Below are 13,473 nucleotides of genomic sequence, written 5' to 3'. Positions count from 1 at the left end.
TTTTTGTTGGCTGGTTTTTTTTTTGTTGTTGTGGTTGTTGTTGTAAACGAGTGGCCTTGCCTCAAACATCAGATGATAGTTTTTATTTGTTTCATTCTCATAAATAAAAGCATTTTGCTAATTAGAATTTTTTTTTGTTTTTGTTTTGTTTAAATATATTCGTAACAACTTCAACTTTATCATCTAAAAATTTGATTTAATTTTACAACTACACCATTGAATCAAATTGATTGTGACAATCGATTTACATTATTCATTTATGTTTCTTTTTAAATTTAGAAATATCTACACTTTCTTGTTCTTTTATCCTGCTTTATGTACACACTTAATTTTAAATATTTTTTTTTCTTTTGTTTTTTTTTTTAAATAATAAAAATGCTGCCGCGATAAATTCTAAAAACCCAAGTGCAACCTACCACTTTATTATCAAAGCTTTCTTAACTGAACTAATTAGTGAACAGTCCCTGAGCAAGAAAGAAAAAACTTCATTGTTTGCAGAAAATTATTCCGCTCTTCGTCTACTGAACGTATATATGAACGTGTATAGTTATATGCTGTTCTACTATGCACGAAGCTTTTTTTTTTAAGGAAACGATAAAAGTGCATTCAAAATATCTATAACGAAATTCAAACTATCCAGAATGAAATTAGACTATCGGTACAATTGGTACTGTTGATACTCAAGCAGATACCGACCATTGATAACCTGTATCGAATTTCGTTACGTTTTAATAATACGAAAAAGGCGAAACATTTGTTTTCTGCTTTATGCAAACAATGGTGTAAGCGATCGGAAATTCGTTTAGCTTTTTTTTGTTTGTATTTTATCAACATGGACAGCTCAATTTTTCGTTGAGAAAAATATTTCGGTAAAGTTATCGCAACTGTCATCATGTATTATTTAGCTTTAAGCTTTATTGTAAAAATCAATTAGTGGCGCGGTAAAAGAGAAAAGCGAAGAAAATTCAGTATCAGTATACGTAAAACGGTAGTTTTTAACTTTTGGTCATTTTTCATTTGGCTATAAGACCGGACACTCTTACTCGTGGAAACCCAGGTCTGGGCTACTCCCTGTTCCAGGGATTATTATTGGGAATTTAAACTAAAAAAACTTTCGATTAATTTTCAAAAATTTTGAATTTTTTTTTGGAATTTTTTCAGAAATTTTCGGAACTAAAATTCCCATTAATAATCCCTGTCTTGCTCTACTTGAGGAGGTTATAATTATGCGATAAATTTCGGTAATTGGTGCAAAAATTTCATAATCTAGTTCACAAACAACTTTTTTTCATACAGCACAGCTCCACCTTCTGTGAAGCAGAAGAACATCAATCAAAATCAATTAGCATAGGAATACAGAAAATTGGATTTTGCGCTAATTGAGTTTCAATCTATCCTCCTGATTCGTAAAAATTTTTTGTATTTATACTGTGGAGATGAAGTACTAATGTACTTAGTTGCATATGATCCTTTCTGAGTTGTAGTGGAAGCTGGGATTGGAATTACACTGACCTGACCCAACACTGTATCTTTATCGGAAAAAATGTAAACCTGCATTTAAACATTAATGGTATTTACCGGAATTTACCGAAAATTTACCAACAATTTACCGCAACTTGCCGAAATTTCCCGAAATTCACCGATAATTCTGAAACTTCCCGAAATTTATGTTTCGATAAGGTCAGTAAATATCGGTAAATTATAGTAAATTTTCTGTAAATAAATTTACCAATAATATGGCTTGGGTAAGAGGTAAGAGGTAAGTGTGTACCGGCCTTTAAGATTAGAATAGAATTCGCCTTGCTAAAATCGTTTTCTGTGGAACATAGGGTTAACATTCCATATAAATATTTAGTTTTCTTATTTATAATTTTACTTATCGGTCAAGGTATATATAATATACTACAAGTGTATTCAATACATTTTATGATGCTCAAATAGATTGGCGTAAGGTTTCTATTATTATATAACGGCAGAAAGTTACTACGGTAATATGCTACAATAGTGTTTGCTTTTGATCATTTTCGTTTTTTTGTTTCTTTTTTTTTATACAAAAATAGTTAACTAAAATCTTACTGATGATTTCATGTCTCCAACGATGCCACCACCAAATTATGAAATACACCCGATTCACTGATCATAGCTGCCTGACCACACGAATCACTACCCAGTCGTAATGCATCCATTATCACATCGAATTCCTTTTGATTTTGATTATGGTCCAAATTCAAATCAAAATCTAGATCATTGGTTTTGTATCGTTTATCAGGTACGCCCGGACAATCATCGATACCGCTGAGTAGACGAGGACTGGGCAGGTAAAATTGTGATAGAGCTTCGCGCACCAATCGATCGTTGTCGTTGTCGATGTCGGTGCGTGACCGTTTGCGCGACACAGCCTTTTCGAGTTGTTCGGCACCTTGGATAATTTCCGGATCGACTAGTGGCATTGATGCGTCCAGGGCATTTAGTTCCCGGTCTAGTGTTTCCAGATCGGTGTCCATGCTACTACTGGATCGTCTTGGTTTCGGTACGGGTTGGTCGTTGTGGTGGTCGCTGGTGTGATGACTGAAGTAATTTGAGGAATTTGTCGTGTCTGATCTGGAAAAGAGAATGGAATTTGATTAGCTTCTTTGTCTTTTGATTTGTTTAACACAAAAAAAAATATTTTTTTAAGCTTAGGTGTAACACACCCAGTCCGAGAATTCAGCTCTAATTAGAATTTCTTATAATCAATCTTCCGCTGTTCGTTCTCTGTTCTTTAATTTGAAATAATTCACTTTCGTTTCACTTGTTCAATTTTCTTTCTTAAATGTACAGACAACAAGATTCAACGAACAAATTACGTCGCATGTCTGCAACACATTGATGGAAAATCTGTATGTTCTTCAAAGTGAATCGCTGATAAATATAAACACACTTGGATGTTGGAAACATTTTCCTGTTATTGACTTCAAACAGAATAAAGACGACGAGGATAACGATAAATGAGTCAAGCAGGGTACCTGGGCAATTTATTTAGTTACGAGACAGTCTTAAAAACATTTTTCGCTGCGAAATACATGATAATGTGAGTGGGCAATTTCATTAAATTTCAGCAAATTTCACACAAAAATTCGCTGAATTTTGTGAATATGTTTAGCGAAATTTGTTGAATTTTAGTGAAATATTTCTCGATTATAGGCGTCAGTACGGCATCGATATAACAAGAAGTTGACATTTTATGAGACCAACATTCAATGACCATGAAAACGAAAAGTCTTAAAAGTCTCTGAATGTCTAGTGCACGTCATCAGAAAACAGTAACCATTTTGAGTCTAAGTTCTGCACGCTGACAGAGGTAATTTTATGGACACTGTTCCTTATGGACTTGAAGGGTTAATTTTGGATATAAATTTATGAGTCAAATATGAAGACTGGGACTTATCTCAAATGAAACGACAAACTATTGTGGTGAATGTGTTCTATACATAATGTGAATAACTGAAAATGAGTCAACGATATCTTTTGACGCTTACATAGAAACAAATCCCCCTTAATCACTACGAAGCAGATCATTGTAACACTTCACGTTACAGCTAAGTTTTTAAATAATAATGTGAGTGTGTATATGGCAGACGACGCAACGTATGTATCCGTACAATATGTTGTGTTCATTTTAACAGAACTGATTATTTAAGTGGAATGGAAAACATCTTGTTAAATCAATTTCAAATAAACAAGTTTTAAAATTATGTTTTACTTCATTTCGGCATCAATCACCCGTGTTCCGGAATTTACTTTTTTTTCCCCATTAATGAAATTAATTTCAGTTTTTACACACTCCACTCGCGTAATGGGGGGAATACGAAGAAGATTATAAAATGGTAATAACCAGAATCTATTTGTAACGAGCAATTTAATAGGAAGCTATGCACAAGCGATTATACACTGTTATTGATACGTTTGTATTAACGCTTGTTCGTCGATCATTATGTGTTTTCAGTGTAAATTACCAAACTTTAAGAGATGGAATGGTACTGGATTTTAAGGAAAGATAGCATATTGGAACGCTTGATTCTTGATCTTAAAAGGAAAAATAAACAAAAAGAATCAACGTTATTCACAGACCTTTAAAGATTAAGGATCAAGCGTTGCGATACGCCGTCTTTTGTTCAAATCTGATACCATTCCGATTCTGGTCGCTCTCTCAAAGTTTGACAATTTCACTTAAAACGAGAACCTTGACGAGAACTCACAATGATCGAATACTTTTGAATAGTAGTGTATGTAAGGTTTCTTAATACGACCTCGAAGGGCCTGACGCCTGACGATCAGAGACTTGGATACGTATAACACGAAAAGTAATTTAATTTAAAAATTAAATTATTTCAATTAATTATCTAACATTATCGTGGATGGATGAATAATTTATTGATTTGCTAATGTTTCAACCTGTGATAGTGTTTAACCTTGCGAATGAAGTATGAATTGAATGGAATCATACATATAATACTGCGTTGTAGTCCAAATATAATGTGTCTTTTCCAAACACACTTCTCTCTTTTTTTTATTCATAAAATGTACGTTTACGTCTATTCAAATTTATATTACGTAGTATATGCCGAATCGAAGGAAAATAAAAATTGTTTCAGTATAATTACCAGTCCATTGGTTTTGGAACAGAAATAAGCTCGTACATTAAAAATACAGAGTAAATCTTCTCCTCGAAACACAAACAAAACAAAACAAAACAAAAAAACGACAAGAGAGTAACAAAGCGAGATGTGTGTAATACACACAGTGTATAGTGAGTATGTGTAAACGATGATATGTGGAGGATAAAAGCGATGTATCTTCTTATACGTATTGAATGATCATTTTTTTCGGAATTGAGAACAATATGGTTCGGACAAAGTTAAAGCTTTGGTGGTCATATAAACGGAGACATATTTCCTTTCCTTTTCGTTTTTTTTTGCGAGGGGACAAACTTCGTTGAAAATAAAACGAAAATGTTCCAGCAATTTATCGCCAATTTTTGAACTTTATTGTTCCAGACTAAGAAAGAAGGGTCGATATTACTTTGGTATGGTATAGAGTTCTTAGTGTATATACGTACCACACTGTTGAATGTTAATATCTGCTGTTATACAGCGTAACAGTAAACGATTTAAATATCTACTTTGTCTTTTTAGTACATCACTTACCAATGGAACAAATGGTGGAAATGACACTTCTTGTGTGAATTTTACCGATCGAGGCGTAGCCGAGGACGGTAATCACGAAAAAAGGACCATTTTTATCATTTGTTTCATTGCCAATTTACTATTACTCAAAAACGTGAGAAAAATTCAACTTTTCTATACGGATCTAAAACTTTTCCTCGAGTTTTTGAATAAAATACCTCACTTGCCAGTGGAGCAAATGATGGAAATGGTACTTCTTGTGTGTTTACCGACGCCTCGATCGGCAAATTTCACACAAGAAATACCATTTCCATGATTTGTCCCATTGGTAAGTAATGTACTAAGAAAAGCTTTGCCACATAGCTGCCGTACATATAGATCGTATAATAGAAATGGATGGATAGATAATATAATTGTAAATTCCATGTTTGTTTCTTCATTTTTGTCGGTTATATATAACAACAATAATAGACGGCATATTATACACAATGAAACACCGAATTTCCAATAACTGACAGAAAATATCTGGAAAGTATCAGAGAGAGAAAAAAACCTGTTTGCTTGCATTTTTATGTTGAAGAGACGTTAAATTACAATCGCTTTTTATACGATTGTGGTATGAAAATTGAATAACGTAAATGATCTAGGAACTTGTATATTTATATTATTCAAAAGTAAACTTGGTCTTAATAACGATTATGTCATTTTTTTTCGTTATTGTCGAAAAATGAACGTATAATTACGTATACATTGTATCCGTGCATTTCAAGTTGTTTTTTTTTTAAACCGAGGTTTTTAATACATAAATGTATCAGCCTCTGACATTTCACTGCAATTAATCCAATAAAATTCCAACCGATTCAACATCGTACTCAGCATATATAATATAGCGTTACGTGTGCTCAAACATAAAAAGTGCTTAGCAAAACGAACGACGACTAACAGAACAGAAATTAGCATATATTTAAGACGAAAGGCACTAACTGGGTGGATTTTACTGAATTTCCAATTTATTTATTTTTTTGTTATTTCAATATTTCTGGTAGGTACATTAAATGTGTCATTCGATTGAGCAAATTTTTCTTTTCAAATTGAAAACAAAATGTCTTTTTGTTCAAAAGGTTAATGGGTTTTGTCGATCCAAACGACCATCGGCTAAGTACACAATAAATTCAATTTTCATTGAATAAGTGTCGTATGGTTTTTACTGATTACATTTACGAGTTATTACTCTTCTGTTCTCAAAAATGTACAGCTACCGATCGACCGTAATAACCAATTCACATTATTACGCCGAGATTACACAGTTTGATAATAATTCATTCATAAAATGTTAACTGGTTTCTAAATATTGGAGTTCATGAAAAAAAAAAGTTTTATTAAAGGAATTTCAAACATAATAGCAATCTCTTTAAAAATCGTATATACAATCGCACGTTATACGAATGTATACGTTCAACAATAGACTCGAACAGTATATCAACATTTCTATATAATAAAGAGTAACTGTACACTCATGGAATAGGAAAAAAAGGTAAAAAAAAGAGAAAAATTAATCGCGTAAAGCATTAGAATACATTCAGTGTATATTATTGTTCAACGTAATGCAATTGAAATTAAACTTGAACCATTAACATACACACTTTACCTGGCACAACATAGTATAGTACAGTAGCAAGATTAGATTGAATTTTATGGAAATAGGTTCTAGCATGAGATCGCGTACATTTCTAGTCTATTTCATTCACTGACATTAACTGTTGTCGCTCAGTTAATCCTGTCAAAGTTAACTTTGAGGTAGTTTTTGGGGTAGTTTTTGGAGCGTATTTTTAGTAAAATAAAAAATAATTGAGTTTCGATCAGCAATTAAAGAAATGTTTATATTGCAAGAAAGTTGGCTAAATTTGGTTGCAATTACTTAGCGAGTTCACTTGGCGACAGAAGAATAAATATTACGTACGAGCTCTCAAATAGCCGATACGCATTCACTTGGTTAATTTGATAAAGTACATTTTCAGCGTTCAAAGCTTATCAATCGGTAAATAGAAAGATCGATAATAAAGAGCTATTTTCGTAAATATGTATGCGTGTCCGTCGATGTGCAGCGATAAAAGTGAAATTTACAGCGGAACTGAGCGAATCCTCTCTTTTAATCGATCTACTGTCGTGAGTATGTTTTACACAAGAGGATATGATTTTTGGCCAATTTTCACAACTAAAAAAAAAATTACCGAACACTGCCCGACTATTCATTTCCATTTGCAATGCGAAATTGGAATATACATAAAATAATGTTGTTAAGCCATCTAACAAGTAACAAGTTGACTCCGTAATAAAATGCAACGTTGTGAAAAAAGTAGCGTTTGATGTATATTCAAATGGAAGAAACTTTATGTTTGACATGGTGGCAATAAAATTGAAAATTATTTAATTATTAAAGTGTTTAGCCATATCGGTTTTTGAGATGCATGCATATCAAAACAACGTAGCGGAAATATTTGCTTCGAGAATGAATAGAGACAAATTACAGTTTTATCGTTTCCGAAATGTTAATTCATAGATGTGCGTTAACATTCCATGTTTATTCCTAATCCATAAAATGTCCATCAAATGCGCAGCTAATCGCTTTTATAGACGATAACAATCAATCGTGGACATCTGACATTTTGTTTATCAACCAGTGGCGAAAATTATCGCGTCAACCTCCCGAACAGATTTTATTCATTATTTCCAGACAGGTAATTCCGCGGATTCCATTCATATGAGTTGCCTAAAGGTAACAGGTTTTGCTGAATATTTAATTGGGCTAATTGTGTACTAAACTCGACGAAAAACAAAAATGTTTCTCACGGTTTTCTACGTATGAAGAACTGAAGGTGTAACTGCATAGACAATAGTTATTTGTTTACAGAGTGGAGAAAATTGTAAGAAGAGCGATGTTTGAGGCAGAGCGAAACGAGATCCGTAAGTTCGCTCGAATCGGAATTTCCTATTTCTTTCAGAGATGATCGTAACGTTTTTCCTGCGTGCATGTTGTTTTTGCAGTTTTTCTCCTCGAAACGAAAACCTCAATTCACCATAACATTTTCGAAAACTTAACTCGCTACAAGAGAAATGTCATTTTTCCCACTCGAAATGTCATTCGACCAGTCGTCAAGAAATTTTCTCATAACCTAAGGAGGGGAGAAAATAAAGCAAAACGCAAAGCAAAACTAAACTTTATTTGTTGATGGTTATGGACCCATGAAACCTCAACGCAATCTTATTCGTTTTTAATTTAGATATGGTAACGTGTCAAAAATCGAGCAATGCTCCTTACTCTCATAATCGAAACATCTTTTGTAGTCAAATTGTGTGTAACGGAAATGAAGACGTTGTGATAAATTCAATTTGCACATCGTCATCATGAAACATTTTATCTTTATCATGTTGATCTATTGAATACACATGCTACCCGGCACTTAGTTTGTAATAGCTTTTTAGTGACGTAAATTATGCAGGATGTGAGAAATCGATTGATGTGAAAAGAAATAACCGTGTGTGACTGGCTGGATAAATTGGAAGTTCTGGAGAAAAGTCGATGGGTCTCTAGAGAAAGTAAACTTTGCCGATTTTATCACGAAATGGCAGTGGCTGTTGTTCCATTGTTAAAACATTTCCAAGCTATAAAATAGGCATTGACTCTGGTCAAATTTATTAATTATCCTAAAAGGCCCAGGAAGAGAACATAACTGAGACAGAGCTTGTGGTTGGTAATTTTAGAGAGAATTTTTAAGAATTTTTAGGATTATGTTGGCATTGCTATTTTGTTGTTGTAAAAATGCAAAATTTATGCAAATCCAGTTGGTTCAATCACTATCGATTTGTAGATTACGATTACAAAGTTGTTAAAATATTTAATAACAAAAAACAATTGTTTGTCATCATAAAGTAACTAGAGAACTCACCGCGACTCCTATTTTTTTTTTTAATAACTTCAAAGCTCAAATGAAATGGAATCATGTTTGAAATGACTAACAAAATGAAATGAAATGCAAATATCATCAATGAACTGCGACAATGATGAACCTCACTGGAATATTACTAAATCCGTTAAATTATGTAAAATAAGTACTTTGAATAACCCAAACATCAACTAAAATTTTTGATATTGATTTTCAAACAGCTCAACTCAATCCCACTCAATAACGCAATTCATTAACACAATTTTCCATTCAACTCTAAAATCATATTTAAATCGGTCAAAGGATGTGTGAAACTGGTATGTACATATAAAAGCAAATGTCCTCTCTGTGACACACAGAGGTCTGTGTGTACATCATCATTATATCATAAATCCGTCACCGATGCCCGTTACGTATACCTTTAAAGATTGAATGAACCAATTAGCTCGCGGATTAGAACTCGAAATCAATTCATTCGTGTACGTTGGGTGCTGATTGAAATTTATTAAATCAAAGAGATTTATGAAATTCGCGTTCAGTTTGAAAAATATTCGAAAATCATCTGTCCATAGAATAACACACAGTCCCTCATATTACTGTAAATGTAATATAGCTGTTGGCTGGATATTGTGGAACGCTTGGTGCGTCCATAAACAAATCATCATTGCTTTATGTAATGGGAGATGACACCGAATGGAAGAAATGTAATGAAATGGGCTAGAAATGAGGTGGAAAGCTTTTATCAACAGATGAATACAGGAATTGGAATCGGTCGTCACATTGATTGCAATTAAATTTTCGCATTCTGCTGGTAACATAAAGAAGTTAAAGTAATTGAAAAAAAGCTTCGAAAAAAGCTCGTTGTACAAAGCAGATATCGCTGTGCTGTAAACTCCACTTAAATCTGTCGATGACGAATATTCAGAGTGGCCCGTGTGGCCCCATCAAAGATGTTAAACTTGAAAATTATTAATTTTTGTAGCGTCGCCGTTTTCGCATAAATGTCTCGTTTACGGATGTATTAATATAAAGTGGAAACGTCACCGGTTCAGGGTTATTGCTTACTGATAACGTCAACAATATATAAACATTAAGTGGAAGCCAGTCGCAGATATTCATTTAGCATTTTTATTGTATACGCACACTTCCACGTATATAATACACGAAAAGAATACCAAGCTCGCGAGGTAAAGATATCTTGGGTGTCTTTATGTTAACGAATTTATGTCTGTAAACCGAATGTAAAGTGCGATAGTGTGTGCATTATATAGGTGTTTGTTTAATAATGTCACTTTGCGACTATATGGCACATCGAAGCGATAACCTTGTTCTTATAAATTTTTTTGTTCGTTTTGTAGGTAAGGTGTGAGAGTGTGCAATCAAGTTATTGACTTGGCTCAGGTCACAATAACTTAGAACATATTTTATTAATGCCGATTAGTACATTTTTGATTTATTTTTTTACCAAGCCATGTCTGACTCGTTTTTTAATTTTTCAAGTAATCCTAAATCGCTCGTTTCAATTTTCAATAACGATTTTTTTTTTAAATGGGGAAACCGTACTATGAATGCATGCACAATGTAGCGTAAAGCGAATATAATGGAGAATTGAATCGACATCATTTACATTTAAGTATAGAACTCTTGGTGCAGTTCTAATTTGTTTTTATACAATGAACGTTAGCACTTAGAGACGCCACAGTACTTTACGTATTCCATTTCCAAAAAATTACGGTAAACATTTTCCGATTCCGATTGCGTCAAATTTAAGAGAATTTAGCTTCATCAAATAATAAACTGAACCGCAGTAGCAAAAATTGTATTGCTTTATACGAAACAGATAGGAGATTTTGTCTTTTCAACCGTTCTGGAGAGAGATTACGTCATCAGTTCTCTTTCGCCTATTCCATGTCAACTCTATCGATAGAGTGCAATTCACTATTTCGCTGAAAGATGTCGTTGCAACAAAGCTAATGTCAACAAAAAATAAAATTAATTTTTACTCGACGGATTTTAATCAAATAAAATGTCATCACATGACCTCAGGACTCCAGAACAGTAATCAGTTTTTCAATCGGCCATCGAGTAAAGAATTAATTATTTTTCTGCTGACATTGGCTTCGTTGTAGCGACATCTTTCAGTGAAATAGTACGCTATCGGTAGACTTGAGATAGAATTGAGAATAGATGACTGATGCCGTAATTCCTCTCCTGGCTGGTGAGTTTACCAACAAAGTATACATTCGTAGCTAAAACACAATTTCGTGGTCGAACAAGGACTTCGCTTTTTATTTAAGTCGTCAGTGTGTTAACGAACTCCCGTCATTAAATGGACCATCGGAAAGTAAACACATTTCGGAGCGCTGAAGAGTACACGAAAACGATTTTATTCTCGTATGTACCTCTTCTTCGATGTCATCGTTCTCGTTTCTGTTTACGTTTGATCAACAAATGGGTAAAGTAATTAAAATATTGAAGAGATTGTCGGCCTTTACTTTAAATAAATCCACAGAAAAAAAACAACCAAAATATTGCACTCGGATATAATTAAGTACAATGAATCATGGAACAAATGCGATAATTTACAGATCGGAACCATAACAATATAGTAAAACACAGACGTAGTGTGAGTGTAGTAACAATCGGAAACGTTGAACTTCCACAGAAATTGGAAATATATATCCTCGAGAGTGCAAAAACCGAGCGAATAATTAATTTTTGTTGTTTTGGAAGCAAGGTGAGGTTATTGTACGGGGTTAAGGTTTATTTTTGCAATTTTCAATAATTCTTTTTTTTTTTTCACTTAACATTTTGTTGTCATTGCTACAGTGTAACTTCTTGTTGGAAGGTTACGTTTAAAAAAAAAAATATTTTTGGATATTATATTCAGATACACGTATGTGCATATAATGTGTGTGCTATTGTTAAAATGTTTATGTACAGAATTAATACTGGTAACCTTGATAGGAGTTTTTAAAATAAAAGCTTAAAAATATCAATGCTAAACAAGTTAATGAGAGATGGCTGAATTTGAAAACACCTGTATGAATGTATTGTATATTATGGATCTGGTTTACATCAATGCCAAATAGCATAAAGTTTGTGTTTTTATTTCTCTTTTTTCGCATTTTTTTTTGTATTCCACCAAAGAATATCAAAAGTGTAATGAAATTTCTCGGATGAAACCGAAATATTCAAAACACTTTGCAAAGTATATATAAATTGTGTTTGATAAACCTCTATCTTGTTTCGGCGATGTTATGTGTGCAAAATATGTTTTCGTAAAATTTATTTCGTTTTACTGTTTCTTCACATATATAACCGAGTTTCACATTGCATATTTGTGCTGGTTTTTTTTCGCCTCATCTTTATTGCGATTGCTACGTCCTGTATAGTAGAGTATACATAAAGAGCTTTTATGTGGACAAAGAGAGGATTGAACGTGGCATCGTTTAAAGGATATAGGTTTTAGTTTCGTACGAAGTACGGGGGGGGGGCTATTAAGATAAATATTCCGTTTGTAATACGTGGCATTCGAAGCAGACGGAAGTGTTTGCTTATGCTTGTAGATGACGAATTCATAAAAATATGTCTCTCTGTTTATCTGCGGCAAAATAAACGCTATAAATGTAAATGAAACAGCAATTGATAGTTAGTGACGATACCAATCCAGGAAAAAAAAGTTTATGAAATTTGGGTGAGTGGATCGTGAGAAGTGGAAGGCAACTCGTCCCTAACTGTTTTTTTTTTACAGAGAAGAAGAAGTGCAATGTTTGAAGTATGCGCAATATCTAACACATTTCATAAAAATTTCACGTTTAACGTCAAGAAGGACACTACAGGGCACACTAGTATTTTGGACGAACTAAGATTTTGGACGTACTAGTGTTACGAAGGCACTAGTGTTACGGACGTATTAGGTTTATGTATGCAACATATATACGGGGTCGCACGGGGCACATCGTCTGCAACGGACTCATCTCGTCTTTCTTCTCTTTTTTTATATAAAAGTTTCATCTTACACTGGTCAGACGAAAATGGAACACAACCGATTGTTAACTAAAAAGATCCGTTTCCATCCATATAGTTCATTACTCTACGTTTGAGTTCAACCGAACCGCTCACGACTAATTCGATAATATGTTATAATGTCTGACCGTGTCTGCATCAAGGAATGCATAACTTTGAATGATTTCAGTATTACCTGTTCTGTGCAAAATATTATTTCATTAATAATAAAGAAAATGTTTAGCGAGTCAAGATTGCTATTTCCGTGTCTGCATTTTATGCAATTTTTAATAACAGTGACTGTTATAATGTCGTTGATGATGTGTATAAGCAGAAATATTTTTGCGAAGTAAAAC

The 13,473-nt window shown here is 33.4% G+C and overlaps 1 protein-coding gene across 1 annotated transcript in view; it reads right to left on the bottom strand.

Annotated features, from left to right (window-relative positions):
- Positions 1-267: 267 nt before the first annotated feature.
- LOC119077811 overlaps positions 268-13,473 on the bottom strand; it is a 22,878-nt gene continuing 9,672 nt past the window's right edge. Inside the window, exon 2 of the mRNA XM_037185122.1 lies at positions 268-2,601. Coding sequence (XP_037041017.1) covers positions 2,085-2,601 — 517 coding nt within the window. The 3' untranslated portion in view covers positions 268-2,084. The remainder of the gene's footprint in view (positions 2,602-13,473) is intronic.

The sequence above is a fragment of the Bradysia coprophila genome, unplaced genomic scaffold (assembly GCF_014529535.1).
Source record: "Bradysia coprophila strain Holo2 unplaced genomic scaffold, BU_Bcop_v1 contig_24, whole genome shotgun sequence".
Lineage (NCBI taxonomy): Eukaryota > Metazoa > Arthropoda > Insecta > Diptera > Sciaridae > Bradysia > Bradysia coprophila.
Note: the sequence above shows the minus strand (reverse complement) of the source record. Positions and strands in the feature narration are given on the sequence as shown.